Consider the following 21,744-nt stretch of genomic DNA (forward strand, 5'->3'; position numbering starts at 1 on the left):
CCCTACAGGAAATGTTCAATAATTTATGTCAGCTCATGCAGTTTTATATATAGTTAGGATATGGAACAAAGTTCGAATTGATTGACCGGTTGAAATTTAACATATCTTTTTTCTAAATAATGGTTTATGGACGAAATTGTGGCATTTTGGTTTTTCATTTGATTTTTCTTTTAAAAGAAAAAATAAAATCTTTGAGTTTAATGTATCACGGTTATGCCGGTTAGGCTAAAGGAGACGGTGATGATGAGAAAGGAATCAAATGGTGGAATGATGGAAGTGGGAAGAAACCCATGTAAACGGTGTTTGTCCAGCACAAAGTTCTCTTGGCGGGAGCTGGATCAGAGCCCTGCAAACCCAGGCCCGATGACGGCCCGGCCCGAATACTGTGAAAGACGGATCAGAAACTAATGTTGGCAGCCTGTGTTAATTGTAATGTGTTTGGGAAATTAACTCTTTATTCAGGAGTGTGAAGCACTGTACTTCTACTACTATTATTATTACTGCTACTGCTATTATTATTATTAATATTAATAATAATACAATTACAACTATTACTATTACTACTACTATTACTACTTCTACTACTACAACTCCTACGACTTCGCGTCAGAGTTGACATGTCTGGTGGTACATACTTTACAATCTAAGTACAGAAAAATCGAAGAAATACTAGTTATTATGGCCAGTCTGCGTAGAATGCGAACAGATGCTTGACGAGGGGCAATGGTGGCTCAGTAGGTAAAGCATTCATCTCTGGTGCTAGAGGTCCTCGGATCGATCCCTACTCCTGTTATGTGAGCTTTGTGGTGGACAAACACCATGAGCGTGGGAGTTTTTGGATTAGCCCGTTTTCGTCCACTGTCTTCATTCCACCAATTCATCCATCATCATCCATACGTCTTGAGCCGTAATTGCCTAAAGAACATATGAGAAAGTCAAGTCCTTGACCTACTAATTAGAATTTGTTCCGCTACTATTAGACCACGGAGGCCGAAACCATGAACTGGCGTGTTCATAAGATTAGCGCAATTTGTAGTAATGTTCAATTAGCACGGCAGATTCCAAATCATATTACATGTTCCTGTATTCTTTATAATTCGATGCTACAATAATAATAACAAAAAACAATGATCAAATAAATCACCCAGACCCCAGGATCGATGAAGTGTCCCTGGAACGATTCCTAAGAAACCAATAGTGCAAAATGAACATCACTTTACTGTATGTCCTTGTACGCATCGAATAGCACGGAAACAGAGTCAACAGTCTCAGGCTTTAGAGCATTTCTCCGTTCCTGAGTACTAAAAGCTCTTTGAGTAGACGCACTAGAAGCAGAAATGACGAGATACTGACGCGCTAATTTACACAATTTTGGTAATGTTTGTTCTTGTTGCTTCCACCACTGCAGTATACCTAGTTCTCTTACACATGATGACATGTTGAGGTAGATGTCTACTTCATCATCAAATTCACTAGAGACTGAATGTCTATCTTCCCAATCCATCAGTTTATTCTTCTTGGTAGGTGGTTCCAAGTTATGCCAACTAGCCTAAAGGAGACGATGATGATGAAAAATAAATGAAAAAGTGGAATAAATAAAGTGGAAGGAAACAGGAGAACGCCGCGAACCCCCCACACGGTGTTTGTTCACCACAAAGTTCACTTGGCGAGAGCTCGATCAAGCCAGCGACCCCATACACCAGAGGTGAACGCTCAACCACTGAGCCACCGTTCCAGGAACACCTAATCGACAGTGGCGATTTGGTGATTTATTTGATCATTATATTTTGTTATATTTGTAGCATCATACTATAAACAATACATGAACATGTAACACCATTCGATATTTGACTTGCTAATTGAACATTACTACAAATTGCACTGATCTTATGAGCACGCCAGTTCATGTTTTTAGCCTCCGTGGTCCAATGGTAGCGTACCAAATTCTACTTACTAGGTCAAGTACTTGACTTTATCATACGTTCTTTAGGTAACTACGGCTCAGGCTATATGGATGATGATGGGATAAATTGGTGGAAAGAAAACAGTGGGAGGAAGCGGGACCACCCCAGAAACTCCCACGCACACGATGTTTGTCCACCACAAAGCTCACATAGCATGAGCAGGGATTGATCCGACGACCTCTAGCACCAGATGTGAGTGTTTTTTCTACTGAGCCACTGTTCTCCCTCGTAGGTCAAGCATCGGGTTCAACGCAGACCGGCCATAATAACTAGCATTTCTCCATTTTATTCTGTACTTAGAAGGTAAATTCGGTACCACCAGACATGTCAACTTTGACGCGAAGTCGTAGCACTTGTAGTAGTATTAGCAGTGGTCGTAGTAGTAATAGTAGTAGTAGAAGTAGTAATAGTAATAGTATTACCAGTACATCGCAGTCTTGAATAAACAGTCCGTTTCCCAAACACATTACGATTAACATAGGCTGACAGTAAGACCGTACAAACACGGCACAAATAGAGGTAGTGGAAGACATTAAAAAAAAAATTAAAAAAATAGGGTGGCAACATTAGTTTCCGAACCGTTTTTCAGAGTATCCGGGCCGGTTAGGGCCCTGTCCAAGCTGATATTACTTGAAACGGGTCGGGCCGGACACCGGGCCGAACCGGGAGCACCCGGCCCATGCAGGGCTCTGAGCTGGATTGAACCCGGAATCCCTTTCTTTGAAAAGATCACCCCAAACATAGTACATATTGTGAGCAATTGACGAAACTCACCCAATCTGGAGGTAACCTGGCATGGTGGTAGAAATTGAACACCACAGTTCACATAAAATATTCTGGTCTGTTGAACCCTCGTTCACTAGTTAATTAGCTAATACTACAATTTCTTCTAATCTATAATATTCATGGAAGTGTTAAATATTATATTTAATTATTTTCTGTCTCTGATATGGTTTTTACGGTGAAGTGAATCATTAAATTTAAAACTGACAGTTTGTAGAGTTAGGTGTAAATCATAGAAGATCACAAATTTTTACAGATGGAAATGTTTCTAAGCAAAGGTAATTTTTTTATCAACTTTAACAATTTGATATTAGTTTACATACATAAACACACACACACACACACACACATATATATATATATATATATATATATATATATATATATATATATATATAGGGTGGGCCATAAGTTCCTTACCACCCCTTGTAAAATCCGTGTTCGTGGAAAATAGTAAACAACCATGTAGTAACATAGTACGCCGAGGGGGAAGTCGGATTGTGATGGTGACCAATATGGCAGCCATCTTGAATTCACGTCAAGATTTTTAAATCGGAACATGGTCATGCGGCACATCATTTTAGGCTAGAATTTAAAGACAAACACAATGGTGAAATCGGTTTGTTGATACCTTAATTTGTTCAAAAGGTACAGGCATTTCAAACAGCTAATTTTACCATACTGTTTCTGTTGTAGCAGGTGAATAATTATGCTGCTAACGACAGCAGAGAGGAAGGAGTTGATCAGGGCATGGGGAGGAACGAGTGCAAAGGCTGTAGCAGCTGAATTCAATGCCAGGCACCCAGATCGACATGCTGTGTCCCATGTTAGTGTCGCCCAACTCTTCCAGAAGTTCATGGATACTGGTTCCATAGCAGATAAACCCAAGGTGGAAGACCCACGACCAAAACAGATGAAGCCACATCAATAGCAGTGCTGGCATCATTTGCTACATCACACCGCAGTACCCGTCTTCTGTCCATGGAATGTGGTGTCAGCAGGTACATCCAGCAGACGTATCTTACAGAAAAGCAAGTGGCATCCGTGCAAATTGCAACTTCAACATCATCTATCTGAAGATGACTCTGATCGTCGTGTGGAACTTTGCGACTGGGCCCTTGCAGAGTTGCAAACGGATCCCACATTCCATACACAAATTTTATTTTCCGATGCGGACAATTTTTATGTCACTGGGGAAGTGAATAAGCAAAACTGTCGCTCGACAAATCCTCAGTGGGTTGACCCTTGCAAAATGGTAGGTACAGGCAAATTAATGGTGTGGTGTGGTCTATGGGCACCAAATTAATTGGTCCATTCATCATTCCTGGTACTCTCACTGCTGAACGGTATTTGGATATGTTGCGGGATCTCATCCTCCCTTCCATTCTGTCTGAGGACGGCACATTTTCACTCTTTTTCCAGCAGGATGGTGCCCCTCCGCATTACGGATTACAGGTCCGTACCTATTTGGATGAACAATTTCCTGGACGTTGGATTGGGCGTCGTGGTCCCATTGAATGGCCAGCAGGATCACAAGATCTGACGCCCTTGGATTTTTATCTGTGGGGTCATCTGACGGCAAAGATATACGCCGAAAAGATCCGGGACCTTGAACACCTGGAAGAACGCATATTTACAGCCTGTGCCGATATTTCACCAGAAACTCTTTTGAGGGTCATGGACAATTGGGTTGAACGACTTACCTTGTGCATAACTCGGGATGGGGGCCACGTAGAGCACGTGCTCCGTCATGCGTGACAGGTAAACTTAGCAATTTGAAATGCCTGTAACTTTTGAACAAATTAAGATATCAACAAACCGATTTCATCATTGTGTTTGTCTTTAAATTCTAGCCTAAAATGATGTGCCGCATTACCACGTTCCGATTTAAAAATCTTGACGTGAATTCAAGATGGCCGCCATCTTGTTCACCATCACAATCCGACTTCCCCCTCGGCCTAATATGTTATTACATGGTTGTTGTTCACTATTTTCCACGAACACGGATTTTACAAGGGGTGGTAAGGGACATATGGCCCACAGGGATGGGCAAAACCGTTTTTTTTATAAAAACTGGAAACCGGTTTTAGAAAACCGAAACCCGAAAAACCGACGTTTCGGTGAAAACTTTTGGAAAGCACATAAAACTATTTCTGTGGAAACGGAATCGGTTTCTGGAGAACAGCTAAACACTATTCTGATCAGAAATAGAACAAATTTTGGAAAAAGAAACCGGTTTAGAAGAAAACCGATAACCGGTTTCGGTGAAAAACAAACTAAAAACCGAAAAACTTTTTTTTTGTGCCCACCACTAATTATATATACAGTCTCTCGAATTCCAAATAGGGCTTCTTGAAATTTGACTTTTTCGCGATTTTGGAGAGCCCTAGCTCCGAAACTATGCACTTTTCGCCATAGGTCCATATGAACTTTTTCTCTTATTTTGATGTGAGGAATCACCTCTTAAAGTTTGTCGACCTAATTCATTAACACCTTGTATATATATATATATATATATATATATATACCAGGTTATCATAAAATAAGTATCGCTGTTCAGAGAACTCTGGAGACGTAACCACTTGACAGAATGCAACCAAACTTGGTAGGGGTATATTTGGGAACATGCAGAAGCGATTGGTGTAGGAAACAATATGAGTTCCAATTTTCACCACCAGAGGTAATCGTGGCGCTGTACAACACCAAGTAAGTACAGCGTGGAAGAAAAACGACACTACTGATGCTAAGTGATAAGAAAGGCTGTAATTACCGCTCCTGTGGGTCTCGTGGCACTAATTACCAATACTATTAATACCCCGTGGTCAGTGGCGGATTTACAGGGGAGGGGAGTTTTCAACTGAAGCGTCCCTTTAAAATTCTTGGATATCTTACAAAAACGAAGTTAAATGTTAGTCTTTCCTGTGGTCTCTAAAATGCAAGCTCCCTCCAAAATTCCAGGAACAGATTAGTGTCAAATCTTGCCTCCAGAGGCTATTGTGTTTCTGTTCAGTGCTAAGTACGGTGAGTGTGGTATGGAAGACAAATGATATTATTATTATTATTCAATGAAAGGCCGTAATTATGCCCCTGTGCGATGCGTGTCATTGATTTGTCATCCTGTTACTAACCCCGTGGTGTAGTGATGTGTTATGAGCGATGTGGAGTCCTGCCCAAAGGTAGGTCTTTGACGTGACGATTCCTGAGCAAGGAAAATGCATGGCGAATAGTGCCGTATGAGATCATGATGGCGTTCGAAGGGCGGGACCTACAGCATAACACGGGATCCGACTCACGTGTGTCTTCACCGGAAATCGAACCCGGGACCCCTTGAACACAACGCAAACAGTGTGGGAAGAAAAAAGAAACAAACATCGGATCACCATCAATTTACTTCTGGCACATAGTGGCCCTCAAAGCCATATGATTGAAACATATGCAGGTGAGTACGCGCCTGGAGAGGTAATTACAGCCTTTCTTATCATTTAGCATCACTAGTGTCGTTTTTCTTCCAAGCTGCACTTACTTTGCGTTGTACAGCGCCATAATTACCTCTGGTGGTGAAAATTTGAACTAATTTTACTTTCTACACCAATCGCTTCTGCATGTTCCCAAATATGCTCCTACCAAGTTTGATTGCATTCTGTCGAGTGGTTACGTCTCCAGAGTTCTCTGAGTAGCGATACTTATTTTATGATAACCTGGTATGTATATATATTCGTCAGTCTGCGGAAACAATGCCTCTTACTTGACTGCAAAATCTCTAAAGACGTGTCCTTGTTTCGACTGCCATACACCCAACCTACACTTCCTTCTACCAGTATTGGAAACTGATAAAGAAAAGACTGTGAAGAGGTACAAAATGTTGAGAACCTGTATTGCACGTATGTACCTTATCCATCAATAACTTTTACCATCTCTAAAATAACTTGGATAGCGATATGTCTCGATGAGTTTAGTATACACTTAAAATATAAGGTGTGCGGACTTTGATTTTTGAGTTATTGGCCATTAAATTTGGGTTTGGACCTACTGAAAGGATACATCGCATGCTATCCGCAACTCTTCATCCGATCCTGACCAAACCTTCACGAGCTTACTATGGGTGCGAGATTAGTATGAAATATTATGATGTGCAGACCTATCACTTCCGTGTTATTTGTTGGCCATCAAAGTTGGGTTTAGGCTCAATAAAACCAAGACATTTCGCTAAAACGTGGTCGATGAACTTCATCGGATTTTGACTAATCTTAGTTTCGTGATGGACCTTGATGAGAATAATATGCATATTAAATATTCTGGTGTGCATATATTTGGTCTCAGTTACTACATACATGGCCAAACTTTACATGTATGTAGTTCTTGAGGTTACTATGCATTTGAAGTATTTTGAAAATATATACAGACTTTTGGTTTTCGTTTCAATGGCCAACATTTTGAGTTTTGACTTAATGCAATCAAGAAATTTCACTACATGCAATCGATAACACTCACTCGATCTTGAGGAAACTTAGCATGATACTAGGTCTCGATGGGTTCAGTATGTTTTTGCGATATGGTTGTACGTCCTTTGGTTTCATAGTTATTGCCATGAAATTTGAAGCTGGCTCGGTGAATTCACGAAATTTCGCTAAGAATCAGAATATACACAATGGACAGAAACAATTAAAACGATGAGAAGACATATTGTATTCAAGTCAATCTCCAATTCCTTGTAAGAGTATCCAGAAAGTTTATCTCTACGTGGAAAAAGTAGATTTTTTACGTATGAAAATAGCCTACGTTGGTTAGTCTTTGCTAACGTCTTTGTGTTATATGTTCAAAATAAAGTTTTGTTAGAATCAATGAAAAACAAACTTTTCTCTGTTGTGTTGAACCTCCCTCTATTATATATACTTGCTGAGGCCATTCTGAATAAGCGATTCATAACATATGTAAAATATTCACTTTTACTTTCTCTGTTCAAAATTATCAGTCATAAATTGGATTTTTAGAACTTATAAGAATTTTAAGCTACAGCACTAGCTAACGATTATTACAAGTCCTGGCAGTGGCACTGACATCATTGTTATCTCGGACAAATCGATATCGATTATATCGATTAAATAATGTAGTGGTAAATTATTTTCTTACACAATGATGCTTCTTTCACATTGAGGTAGACGGTCGTCGCCACTGCCCTTTATATTGCAGCGTGAGAAATGTGCTCTTTCATATTACCCGACGTTTAGCCGCGGACGAAAAATATGCAATGATTTGCAACTGAAGAAATAAAAGTTTGTGACTCTCTGTCATGTTGTGGTGATTGCAATGGACAGACACACACAAAAAAAAAAGTCAAACTCGCCTTGTTAAGACACAAGCAGGCCCGTATTCACGGGGGGCATGGGGCTGCCTAAATTTTTATTGCATCCTAAAATTTTTACAGTAGACTTGCAAATGAACGTATATGGTTGGATTCCTTCCCCCCTACATTTTTTGACTGCCTAAGGGCCTGGACACAGGCAAAAAAAATTCCGACGCACGTATGGGTTCACCCCTTTTTAGAGAAGCGGTATCTTGAAAGAGATTTTTCTATGCTGTTTCCACAATTGATAGACTTCGGCAAAATAGTGGCCAGGTTCTGGATATTTAAAATACCATCCCGGTATTCACCTGTTGTGACTGGGAAAACCAGGATAAAGTCCTTTCAGGATACTCGGCCCTTGAGATCTATCCCAGATCCCAAGCCAACACTCAACCACTGAGCCCAAGGCTGGTCTGTAGGCACTATTATTATTATTATTATTATTATTATTATAGTATTTCGGGTTTATTCATTTGTTTTAAGCGTTCTGACTACTGACTCAAGTCTCTTTAAAGCACCGCTCTAGTCCCTGAATTTAAAGGATATTCAAGGAATTACAACCATAGAAGTGTTAAGATAATTATAAAATATATAAAATACGATATAGTTATCAAATATCATATCATGAATTCTCTCTTGATTCACTGAAGTACTTTACGGTATTATTACTGAAGTCCGGAAAACGATTTTTTATGTAACAAATATATATATATATATATATATATATATATATATATATATATAGCAAAATAGTACATAAATATACAGCAAAAAAGTGTAAAATATGTAATATTGCTTAAATATTTGATAGTATATATTTCAATTTTCGGGCACCACAAATTTATAGAACCACAAGCTCATTTGCCCAGAGCTGCCCGGACATTTATTTATAATAATCTTCTATTACATAGCAAAAAATAATTTCTATTGATTTGGATTCTTTTTCATCAACGACCTATGGATTCGACACTTCGGCAGTATCAGTTGTTTTCGATTACTTTTACATCCAGAAACGGATCTAGGACGTAAAAACTGGGTGGCCAGCCAGAACCCAGACTATGATAAGTATATCATGAGTTTACTATAAACTTCAAAAAAAAATAATAAAATAAAATAAAAATAATAATAATAAAATAAAAATAATAGCTTAAATTATTTTCGTCACTCAGAAACCTGGGGAGGGGGAGCTAGCCCCCTCGGCCTAGTTCCGCCACTGTTTATATATCATCTTTTCCCACATATTGTATGTAACAAGTTTGGTTAAAATCACTCCAGGTGTCCTAGGCTAGAACATACACACATACACAAACATACTCCACACACACACGAACACGTATTCTGCCGCCACTCTCTACTCTTCCCTGGCAACATTTGCCCTCTCCCCAACACCCAAGCGGCAGAACGCCACATATATGTGAAAATCTCTATTGCTTGCAAATGTCTCGCTTGGCTATACGCGGCGAGCGACAGCCCCCTTTTTCTAGCACGGAGAGGCGGCTGTTTTTGCCCGCCTCGTAAACAGGCGACGACCAGCGCGTATATGTGAAAAGCTCCATTGCCTGCAATATCTCTCTACCCTGCGCGGCAATTCTCCTTCGCCGCTTGCGGCAAACTGCCGACTAATGAAAAAAGGCTGTGACTGTTGCCTCACGAAATACTGGAACACTAGTTTGTAAGAACATATTTCTATATTGTTGGGTGTTGAAAAGTATACGTTACAGAAACAAAGAGGAGCTGTAATTACGTTTACTAGTATATATGAAGCGTTCCGAGCAAAAGGGGCGAAGCAAACAAAGGCTTGTTTCTGAAAATGCACTCTGAATGGTCAAAATAAATTCCCATTCATTCTGAAATTGTAATTTCTCAGGGAAAGGGGGACGACTTCCACACATTATATACATAGGTACGTAAACTAGCTGCCACAGAGGAGTCCGGTATCTGGTTTCCGACGTTCAGATTGCATGTAACTTTTGTTTAGTCTCCCTTACTACCTGGAACGCCTCGTATGTACCTGCAATGCAGATGATAATATGCTTACACTCATACATGCATGTTCTTTGTAAATAAATGTAATTAAACAACTTTTCGTAGACAGGGTCAGAACCCGTGCTAAAAAAACAACATCTTTATACAAATACGTGACCTTACTGACTACATCACGAAGTTCCTACAGCCAAGCCTCTTTTCACTTTTCCTGCTACGGTAATCTTTCTCTGTAAGCTTCATTTATCATCCATTATGCCAGTTTTTGACTTTTATTTTTATTTATTTATTTATCTTTGGTGTTTCTTATGGCTGTGATCCATATGATATGGGTACATACTTACCATACAGTAATGATTGAATTTTCCCCAACCCAAGAACACACATTTTTTTAGAGGTAGGTAAAACCCACATAAAAAGCACCCCCAAAAATATTAAAAAAAAAAGAAATGAAATCTTTGAGTTTTACGTCCCACGGTTATGCCGGTTAGGCTAAAGGAAACGGTGATAATGAGAGATGAGTGAAATGGTGGAATGAAGAAAGTAGGAGGAAACGGGAGAACCCCGAGAAAGCCCACGAGCACGGTGTTTGTCCACCCCCAAAAATATACTTCAAACCTTGAATTGAAATAATAACCTTAATGTAAGTATAATTCTTTTTTCCAATCGTGTTTCTCAGTACACACCTACTTTCCCAATTTGATTCATTTATCAAGAAAAAACAGAATTAGATTGAAATATATAAATAAATATCTAGATTAGGAAATCATGTAACGGTTGATCAAGGAATTTTGTTCGTGGTATATCAAATTCTCTATAACGGTGTCCAACTGTTATAAGCAAAAAAAAGCAGTGCGACTATATATTCGCTTACTAGTACAAACAAATAATAAAATGTCTTTCTACATATTTCAATTAATCACAAATCAAAAACTTTAATTTAAAAAAAAAAATACTTAAGATAAACCTCTATTCTGTTAACACTATTGTTGATAATTGCACACATATAAATGAAAAAGAGTTGCATTCAAAATGAAATAAAGTCTTTTCTTGTGATAATTGTAATTATGCACAAATCACACTTTTTTAGCACCATAATTTGAATCGAATATACGAAAAAAACAAAACAACAACAACAAAAAAAAAAAAACGGTTCATTTAAAAAGGAAATTTCTAAAAATTTTAATTCTTTATTTTTCCAATATTGCATTTTGATAGTTACACAGATAAAAATGACAAAGAGGTGCGATTTAGGAGGTCGGGAGACTCCGGTACTCTTGCGTGGACTATGTGACGTATGGCACGATTAGCGTATATTATAAAAGTCCTTTAATCGTAAATACCACTTGGACATTGGATTTTTCCCCAACATTTTAATTCCTCCGAAAAAAGCTGATTTAAAAAACAAAATTCATTTATAAAGCCACCTTTTTCATCTCCGACTCCTGAGCTTGAGGTATTACCCCAGTATTTGCCTGGCGTGTTTTGAGGGAAACTAAAGATTTTCAGTCAGGACAGCTGACCCAGGAATTTGAATCCTGAGTATACTAGGGAATTTTATTTCTATTCTATATATTATATATAATCATCCACTTCGCCATTACTCTACAGAATCGTCTACTTACTTCTTTCTAGAAATCGAAATATAAGCGAGAGTTAGTAGTGTAAAAGTGAGTCATACGAAACGTGAATGGAGCTTCACGGATTCCCCAAAAGGGAATTTAAATGTTATTTTAAGTAGGCTCTAAATAACACTACTACGTACACAATTCAATGAAACCCTATTTTGCCCAATAAAACCCACTGGGCTTTCCACTACCCTGATACTATGAGAATGGATATCTTTCTTATGTACTATGCACCTTACTTTCTGTGATAATGTTACTTCAATGTCTGCATACCTGTGAGAATTGGGAGAATTAATTTTATTCATTTAATTACGTTTTAAATAAACTGGAATCCTACCAAGGCTTTCACGACAATGTGTGTTCCAAAACTGCATAACAAAATTAAACGAACGAAGAATAAAAAATTACTCAATTATGTTTTTAAGAGCGAGTTTTCATGAACAGAAGACTTGAGACTTGACAGGAAGATTATGATTACTGTGCTACAACGACTAAAGAATGTTCACGGACATATCGTGAATGAAATCTGCAAAGAAATACTAAAACTTCTCTTAATCTTTATATTTACTTATGCAAAAGATAAAACTTGAGCTTTTCAAAACGGCATTTTTATTGGAGATCAATACTGCACTTTGTATCCATGGCCCACTTACATTCTATTTATTGAATTCTAACAATAATTAATAGATTGTGATCTAACCCACATAATTTGCGACAAAAAACTCTGAATATTAACACGAACAATAAGCACAAACTCTTTGTTATTCAAATAATATTTAGAAAATAAATAGGTGTAGCTGAATCAACAACACTGTCATGCTCGGTGTGTATTCGATCCAGTACCATTGTTTCTATGAGTAATTCCTGAATAAATTGGCACATTATAGTACAGCATGGTCTGTCTTAAATTCGGTTACTTTTAGTTACAGTTACTTTAAAAATACTGTACTCAAATTAGCTTTATTCCTTTAAACACAATAGAGGAGTATCTTTTAACCAACGCAAATATACACTTCAATGCTACTTTACAAAATCACAGAACATAATCCTGGGTTTGATCCCGGTAAGTTCAGTCTTCATCAGTTAAGTATGGGGCGGACACCACAAGCAAAAAATATATAGAAACCACACTAAATGACAATGGCACTACATTACATAGCCAACTACTGAAGTGCAAAATTAAGAACTATATCAACTGATAAGAATACACTCAGTAAGAAAAGCAATTATTATACACGAATTAATCCTTAACAGTATTTCTCAAACTGTAGTATCCAGATCACAATTGGTCCTATTTGTCGTCCTCCTAGATTAGACATTATTTTTTAAAAAGCATCAAGTGAACTGCGTATCACAGTTACTAAACTGTGCTCTTGGATATACATAGTATAAAACTCAAAATCCTTGTATACTTAATTTCCATTCGTCTTAAAGTAATTATTCTCACAATATTTCGATCCTCTTCCGAATTATCCTCAAGCCTAGACGTAACTCTAGCTAGCATCACATCTTTGCTTGAGGATAATTCCAGAGAGGATCGAAATAGTGTGAGGATAATGACTTAAAGACGAATAAAATTAAGGGTACAAGGTAGGATTTTGAGTTTACCCTCCCTTTCAGTAGCGAGGCTATATGAGACGTGGACAAACGGCTTAACCCTTATCATACCAAGGCGGGGTCTCTGACGGATCCTAAACTATGTTTTTTAAGTTGCAAATGAAAAGTATGGCAGTCACATTCCCTGCGATTTTTCTGTGTGTTCATTCTTTAGAGTAAGACACACAAACGCAAAAAGGAAAAAATCGTTAAACAGATTTTAAAAATATGATTAACTGATCTGAGGTCCTTCGAGGACCCCTCATGGTATTGTATGTTCTTTCTCAATATGCTGATAATTAAAATGTCTTCGCTAGATGACACCACGCTCTGTTTGTCCTATGTGATTTTGGACAATAGAATATATTTTATATACACACCTAAATATATTCTGATTTTTCCGTTAATTTATTAACAAACAAGACTGGTAATTTGCGTAAAATGTGTTGGTTATGCCGTAAATTTTACTGTGCGTTCTTACAAACTTGCAGGCACTTGGAAGGAAAAGCGGTCTACATTTAATACATCATTTTATTACTCCAGTTAATGGATAAATGTTCGACAGCTGTGTAAGGGCAATACGGCAAAGAGAACATTTGTGAAAGATGATGCAATTTCTGACTTGTTAGAAAACTTTGAAATTAGTTATGCAGAGGATACTTTGAGTGATTCAGATGTGAGTTTATACCTTGTGGATAGAATGACTCAGAACCTGAGAACAATTTAGAAGTAAATACAGAAGATAGTGATGTGGGTGGTGACGAGATAATTCCAGATAATGATGAGAAATTTGTAGCAAAATCTGGGAGTTTGGGAAACTTCAGCTCCACCTGTGACCCGCCGTCGGAGATGTAATATCGTGAAAAGGACCCCAGGGCCTACAAGAGTCACCTGGAATACAAGTAACATTTTTGATGTGTTCAATCTCTTCGCTGACGATGAAATGATAGATATCAATTGTAAGTACACGAATGAGGACGCCGTCCGAACAATCACCGAATTTAACAAAACATGTGCTCCAGGAAAACCTAAAGTTTGAAAAAATGTAGATCCACTAGAACTTGGCGATTTCTTTGGTGTTTTAGTGACAGCAGGAGCTCTGCGCTGCAAAAACAAAACATTTCCCAAATGTGGAGCACAGACGAAAGCATTCGACGTGCAGTTTTCACAGCAACCATGTCAAGGGCTAGATTTGCTCATATCAGTCAATTCATACGATTTGATGATAAGACTACACGTGCTCATCGAAAAATGAGTGACAAGCTTGCAGCTATCGGGGAAGTATGGGAGCACTTCGTTGAAAATTGCAAGAAATGCTATGAACCGTTCGATAACGTTGACAGTAGATGAACAACTTGTGGCGTTTCGTGGACGTTGTCCCTTCAAACAGTACATGAAGTCAAAGCCAGCGAAGTATGGCATCAAAATCTTGGCTGCAGTTGATGTAAAGACATCGTATCTGTACAATTTACAAGTTTATACAGGAAACTTCCCGGAAATATTTCAGAGAAAAATTTGGCACATAGCGTTATATGCGACATGATGGAACCTTTGTACGGAACAGAAAGAGGTGTCACAACAGACATTTTTTTTACGTCTGTACCAACTGCAGAATTTCTGTTGAGAAAGGATATTACTATTACTGGGACACTCAGGGCAAAGAAATCAGACACACCTCCGATCATGGACACTCCAAAAGAAAGGGAGATTTTATCATCAATATTTCTCTTCTCTGATGATATGGCCATGGTCAGCTACGTCCCCAAGAAAAATAAAATTGTTCGTGTTCTATCAACACAAATCATTGATGATTCTTTGTCCTTTGACAAAAATCGAAAGCTAATGATGATTCTTCATTACAATCAAACTAAAGGAGGAGTCGACAAAGCTGACGAATTGATTCGAGAATATTCATGTTCTAGACGCACTTCCAGGTGGCCTTTTAGACACTCTATGAACATAACTGACATTGCAGCACAATTCATTCGTCATTTGGCTTCTGAAAAACCCAGACTGGAAGAAGAAAGACAATAATAAATGATATCACTTCCTGTTACACTTGGGAAAAGAACTAATAAATCCAAACATTGCACGAAGAGCTGCTGATCCCATTGGGTTACATACTCATGTGTTGAAGGCCACAGAAGCAACAGGAATACAAGCATGCCAAAAACGCGTCGCAACTAATCCAAAAGTACACAAGCAAAAGAAAAGAGGACGATGCTGCTTGTGTCCACAAAATTCGAATCGGAAGGTAAACACAAAGTGTTATAATTTCAATCGATTTATGTGCAAAAATCACAGGAAAGTCAAACTTGCAGTGTTTGCTCGGAATGTTGTTCCAACTCGTATAGGATGATGAACAGCTTTTTCCCTTGTAGAGTAGAAATTACTAAATATGTCACATTATTGTAAAATGTAGTGTTGTATAGTATTTGATTTACAAACCATGTAACAACCTATTGTATATATAGAACAGTAAAGCATACAATATATAACAATGTAGCACAGATTATCATTCTTTGTATAAGAAACGCTTATATGCACAATAAAGAAACTATAAAAATGACCAAAATTTATATAGTAAGTTTTAAGCTGCAGATGTGTTTCTTGAGGTACATTTTGACGCACCCCGTATAACGTACTTATCCACTATTTACGTATCTTAAGTAACAGGGTAAATTAAGTGTTGGGATAAAACAATTTACAAACGCTGATCGATATTGACATTCATGTTTAATTATTAGGGGTACACTTTTTAGACACGCATTGTATATATGTACATATACATTTTTTTTTAGAATTATAAAACTGAAGATCTTACGAAGCCTAAGATTGAAAATGTGAGAAAAAGCATCAAAATGACGCTGATGAAACAAATGTAGAGTGAAAAAATCATGGGGCCCCTTAGACTCCCCCGGTTAGGAACGTTGATCAACTTACCTTGGTATGATAAGGTTTAACGTGGGATACAAACTAAATGAGCTCCCGCCGGGAATAGAACCCAGATCTCCCACGCCAAAAGCGCCTACGCTAACCGCAAAGCCAAGACGGAGTTGGTATCATTTTGAGTGCACATCATACACTACAGTTGAGAACCTCAAATAAGTATATAAGTAATACATTATACAATTTAATAACGTGAATATTATACAAATTTTAACAGCTTATACAGAAGTAATATAAAATATCCTTGATAACATTTAATTATTATTTTTTAATATGATTATTCTTCTATTAATATCAATGTAAAACTAAGGGAATATTAATTAAAGCTGGTTTAAAAACGTAAGTATACATATAAATACACTAAGGAGACACACACACACACACAAAAAAAAAAAGAGAGAGAGAGAGAGAAATTTTCTTCTGAAGGGAGCAAAGGTAGGGTGCTCCGTAGAACAATTGATTAATAAAAATGATTCCCACTAAAAAAAAAAAGTTTGAGAAACGCTACTTAATAGGTACTGTTACTTGTATGTTTTTTGTGCACTTGCTAGCAAGATTTCTTACTTCAGAACGAATAAACTTAGAGTACAGGCTGCACGTAGAAAGAATGCACTTTTCTGTATGTTACCAAAACCCGTACCCGAATTCGCCAAATCATTCCCAACTTACTGAAGAAACATATAAATGAAAGAAGCAAGCACTCCGGCTAGCAACTGTGTCTTCAACAACTGAGTAACAACGCTCATGAAAAGCTACGGTTCCACTGTTTAAGTATATTAAGTCCTCTTATTTTTACCTTAATTTGAAACATCACATGCTTCGCAATTAAATCCGCAAAAGTACAATACAGAAACTTTACTCTAATTGAAGCTACCATCACACCTTCACCTGACATGGCAAAGCGAAATTCTCAGTCAAGCAGGGGACGGTAGCCTCAGCCTGAGTGGGACTAGCATCCACTACAACTCTCCACTGAAAATAGCCAGGTACCATTCACAACAGATACCAAGTCTCTACACAACTAAAGTAAACCAAGTCACACTTGTTTTCTCACCTAGGTTTCCCAAAATAAAGCTGTAATACTTCTCACTCCTCATGACACTGGGACTCCTTCATACAATACCATCCATGTATGGTCACTTACACACAATACCTATGCTTTTTTTTTTTTTTTTTTTTTTTTTTTTTTTTTTTAACATTTCATACTCCCTTTATTTTACAAGGGAAGCAGTACTAACCCCTAGCTTTAATGAAACCAAAATAAAGCGTCATTTCTAAATGTGTAAGTATATAACATTTCCCTCTAAAATGCATGCACATAACAAAACTGAATCCTATATAGTCATGTTGAAAAACCATTTAACTCAAACATAATTCTATTTCGTTTTGTCCTTTAATAGCCTTCAAGCGGATAAGCTAATTTCAGTACAGTATTCCGTAACTTGAAAATAACGTGAAGTCCTCTTAAACAATAAGAAGTGAATACATCATAGAGTCAGATGATGTTGAGGAAAAAAAAAGAAAGAAAGAAAAGGAAAAAGAAAACTAGGATTTGAACGTGTGTGTAAAAGTTAATTCTCTTACACATCAGTTCATGTTATAAATATTTCCACAACAATATGTATCCAAATAGGAAACGGACACACTCAATACAAGTTAAATTAATTCTTTTCCTCAGGAAAAATGACATGGTTTGGAACTATAAATAAAACGCATTTCCAGATTTAGCACTTAAGCAGAGTCATCACATTTCAGTTATAATATGATGGCAGTGATGACAAAGATGTGATCTGAAATACAAACAGAAATTAGCATCAGTTCCGTAGCAACTTGCAATAATTGGGACGGAGTTTAAACATGGTGCTGGTTTGAAAAGGAAGTTCTGTTTCAAAACTAACTTGTGCACACAGCAGAGATCCAAAATATATTGTTTCTACACAGAAATGTATTAGCTTCTATGAATAAAAAGGGACCTGTGTCACGTTAGTAAATGTCTTACTTTCCTTAACCTCGTAATTTTAGCATATAGTTACAGAGGCAATACAGAAAACTAATTTTCTAAAACTAAAAAGTATTGATTATGGAAAAGCACGAATTCAAAACATGTAATGTGGGGATATAGGTTATAAAGTATCATTTACATCTTGTACAATTGAGCGACACTGTTGCTCATTATTTGTTCATTTTAAGTATACGTTCTGCTTTTACGCCTTGTGGCTAATACTGAACTTCACAGAACAGGGCATAGAACAGAGAGCTAGACGCACCATGTATTGATCATGTCAAAAAGCAAAGCACTAGCAGTTTCAAGGTTACTCTGTTGGAAACTATAAACTGAAGAATTGTTGGTGACTAACCAAAAAATGCTTTAAACAACGAATCGAAGTCAAAATTGCGAAGTAAATTGTTACCGACTAAGATTACTTTAAACACCATCAAAAATATCATTAGTTAGACCTCCAAAACAGATTAAAAAAAAAAAAAAATCAGCTTTATGTTTAAAATGAAACACCATCACTAAATTCCAATAAAATAATTATTGGCAACATCAGAAGAAACAGAGCACTTAAAGAAAAGCGACATCACCTGCTTTCACCAATTGAACATGGGCACCAGAGTTGAACGTTGTGCCGTGAAGCTACCGTGCCTTCTTGGTTCAAGGCGAAAAAATATTATGTAAGAAAGTTTGGATTTTTAACTTTTCATACGAGTTAGTTTCATAATCAAATTTAAACGAAGAAAACAAAAACTGAAAGAGAATAACAATACTATTAATGAAGTTTCGAAAATGTTCAAGAATTCTGATAGGTTATATTACTTAAAAGGACTACTTAACAGCAACTCGAAGCTCAATAGCTGACACTGAGCTTCTTTCGCAGAGAAGACAACTGCAATTAGATGAAGCAAAAGTTATTTACTACTATAACTTTTCCCTAACCTTCTTCCTTTAGTTTCCATAATTCAAATGATAGTCAAAGAAATTTACACATCTACTTTATTTACATTATAAGCTGCCAGATACAGCAGTAAAATGTGACAATCTAAAGACTTGCTCTGTTTTAGAACTAACCCAACCTTTTCATTACTCTTGATGGAAAATTTTACTTATCCAAGAATATATGAAAACATTGATTGTGGGGTTACAGAATAATACGATCTAAAGTCAGCACTACTTTTACTTTGTCCATAATATTTCTGATCGTACAGCAGTAAAACAAAGCTTATGAAATGAAACACGTTAATATGTATCTGCTCCGAGGTCACGGGTGCCAATAATGTACTCTAGATGCGTATGATAATTGAACGAAATATCGAATTTTGTATCACACCAATTTCTCTAAAGTGGTAAAGTCAATGATATACACAGTGAAAAATGCACGACTAGACCGAGAACCGAACCCATACCCTCGGCTTACAGTACCGAGTGAAAAAAACATCGACTTCCAAAGTGAGAGAATGGCTTTTTAGGGAACATGTTGGGTAACAATGGTAACGCATGTCGCATAGCAAGCCGGAGACCAGAATCCAAACATCCATTTTTCATTCTTTGTATAAGCATTATGCTATACATGCAGCCCAGACTGAACTTTCTCGTCCACAGTGCAAGACAGATTCTAGGTTCGCACCTTCCTATTGCTTAGGAATAATTATATACGGGAAACTGACTTACATAGCCTCCCGTAAATTAGTACATGCCGCTACCGATAGATGTACTGACTACAATTAGGCTACCGGTATTAACGAAATAAGGTCAGCGAAGCAAGTTTAAATTATCACATAAGTAATACTTAAAGGAAAATGGTAGTAATCAGAGAGAACATAAGCAGGAACTGAAAAGAGTGCTTTCCACATATAGGTGGCAGTACCACAGTACCAACAAGGTGTACTGCTATATTATATGTGTGTATATACGGATACGGATGAAAAATCAACGACTCTCCTACACCAGTAGAAGGTGTTATGAAATACCATTAGTGCATTAGTTCACCATCATAATTACAAGAAACTTCCTAAGAGAATTCACATTTGTACTGTTGACAGGTTGCAAGTACGTGTTGTATATCATTAAATGTTACAGGCTGCGAATCTCACCTATAGGGTTAACTTGCAATAAATACGCAAATAATATTGCATATCTAATGAAAATAAGAATAGATGGACAATCAACGCAATACTTCATCAATAAGTGTTTCGTATCTTTCATTATAAAAAAAAAAAAAAAATGTGTTTTACGTAATGGGAGTAAGTAAAAAGCTGTCTACAGTCATTTTGGCAATACTCTTAAATCCGCAGATTAAGAGGTAATTTTCCCAGGAATAGTAAACGGCATCCGAAATCAACAAAAATATATCTGTAAATGACCTTATGTAACATTTTATTACTTCTGTTACTAATTTGCAAGTCGTCCCTGTTTTCAACACGTCAAATAAGGATGATAAAATTTCAATTAAAGGCTCGTAAGCAATATTCAATACTGTACAACATTATAAATTGCCTTCGTTCATCATATTTTTACTTCCATACGACAAACAGATCGTAAGTATAAAGATTGTAACACTTTATTTAGCAGATGATATTTAGGATCACTTAAGGCCATCAACAAAAACACTTTTTTTCGGAATTGATTTCTAATCGTAGTTTCGATTATTATTTACATGCAAACAAAAAATCTCATTTAATGGAAATAATGGAATGGGTGGAAACAAATTTCATCTTTCATTACTAGTAATAGTAAGAGTATAAACATCAGTTACTATGTTTGTATATTGCCGAGGGGAAGGAAGGGGGGTTCTTTCAGTAGGTCTGTTTCAATAGACAGGACTACCATTTGCTTCACCTAAACAAATGAGGATCGCGAAGCAATCTGGCACACAACTGTTCGCACCCTGCTGATTTAATTAAATTTACCTTCTTTCGGAAGCTTCATCACGTCCGCTTGAGGTTTCCGTTGTGTCAGCTGGACATCATCCTCGTCACCTGCAGAAAGAAAAACTATTTCAGTCTACTGTCAAATTCACACGCTCCTGTCTACCTGTTGTAAAAGTTCGAAGCACAGGGTTCATGACCTCTCCTATCTACTAATTGTGTTTAGCACCACGCGATATATTCATATTACATAAGTAACAAATAAGTATTCGTATAAAGCTACTCACTTTCCGGACTATCCCTCCCTAACAGTTCTATCCATTTTTCCCATGGTTGCCCCTGGAGACTTGTCAGGCTGTCAACTATCCTCGCCATCTTAACTTTACAATTCCAATCCGACCAGTTCCGAGTCTAACTAAACGAAGGTAAGGATGCTATTACTCTAGGCGTTCAGAAGACAAGCGGCCATTTTTGTTCTTCCAAAGCACTTTGGACAGAGTACTCTTTTCGCGACCGCAACGCAAAATTAGCGTTTTAGTTTGCTAAAGTCAGCATAGCTAATAATTATTTGTACCATTATTGGTATTGCATCACGATTAACAAACTTCGCTGTAGTGTTTGTATAATGATA

The 21,744-nt window shown here is 37.2% G+C and overlaps 1 protein-coding gene across 2 annotated transcripts in view; it reads right to left on the minus strand.

Moving 5' to 3' along the window:
* Nucleotides 1-21,532, minus strand: part of LOC145688513 (uncharacterized) — a 200,580-nt gene extending 179,048 nt beyond the window's left edge. For both annotated transcript variants that reach the window (XM_081762860.1, XM_081762859.1), the window contains exons 1-2: nt 21,401-21,532; nt 21,156-21,224 (exon numbers count right to left, since the gene is read on the minus strand). In XM_081762860.1, coding sequence (XP_081618986.1) covers nt 21,156-21,224; nt 21,401-21,488 — 157 coding nt within the window. In that variant the 5' untranslated portion in view covers nt 21,489-21,532. The remainder of the gene's footprint in view (nt 1-21,155; nt 21,225-21,400) is intronic.
* Between the last annotated feature and the right edge of the window lie 212 nt (nt 21,533-21,744).

This window comes from Thermobia domestica, chromosome 6, assembly GCF_964235325.1.
Source record: "Thermobia domestica chromosome 6, izTheDome1.hap1.1, whole genome shotgun sequence".
Classification (NCBI taxonomy): domain Eukaryota; kingdom Metazoa; phylum Arthropoda; class Insecta; order Zygentoma; family Lepismatidae; genus Thermobia; species Thermobia domestica.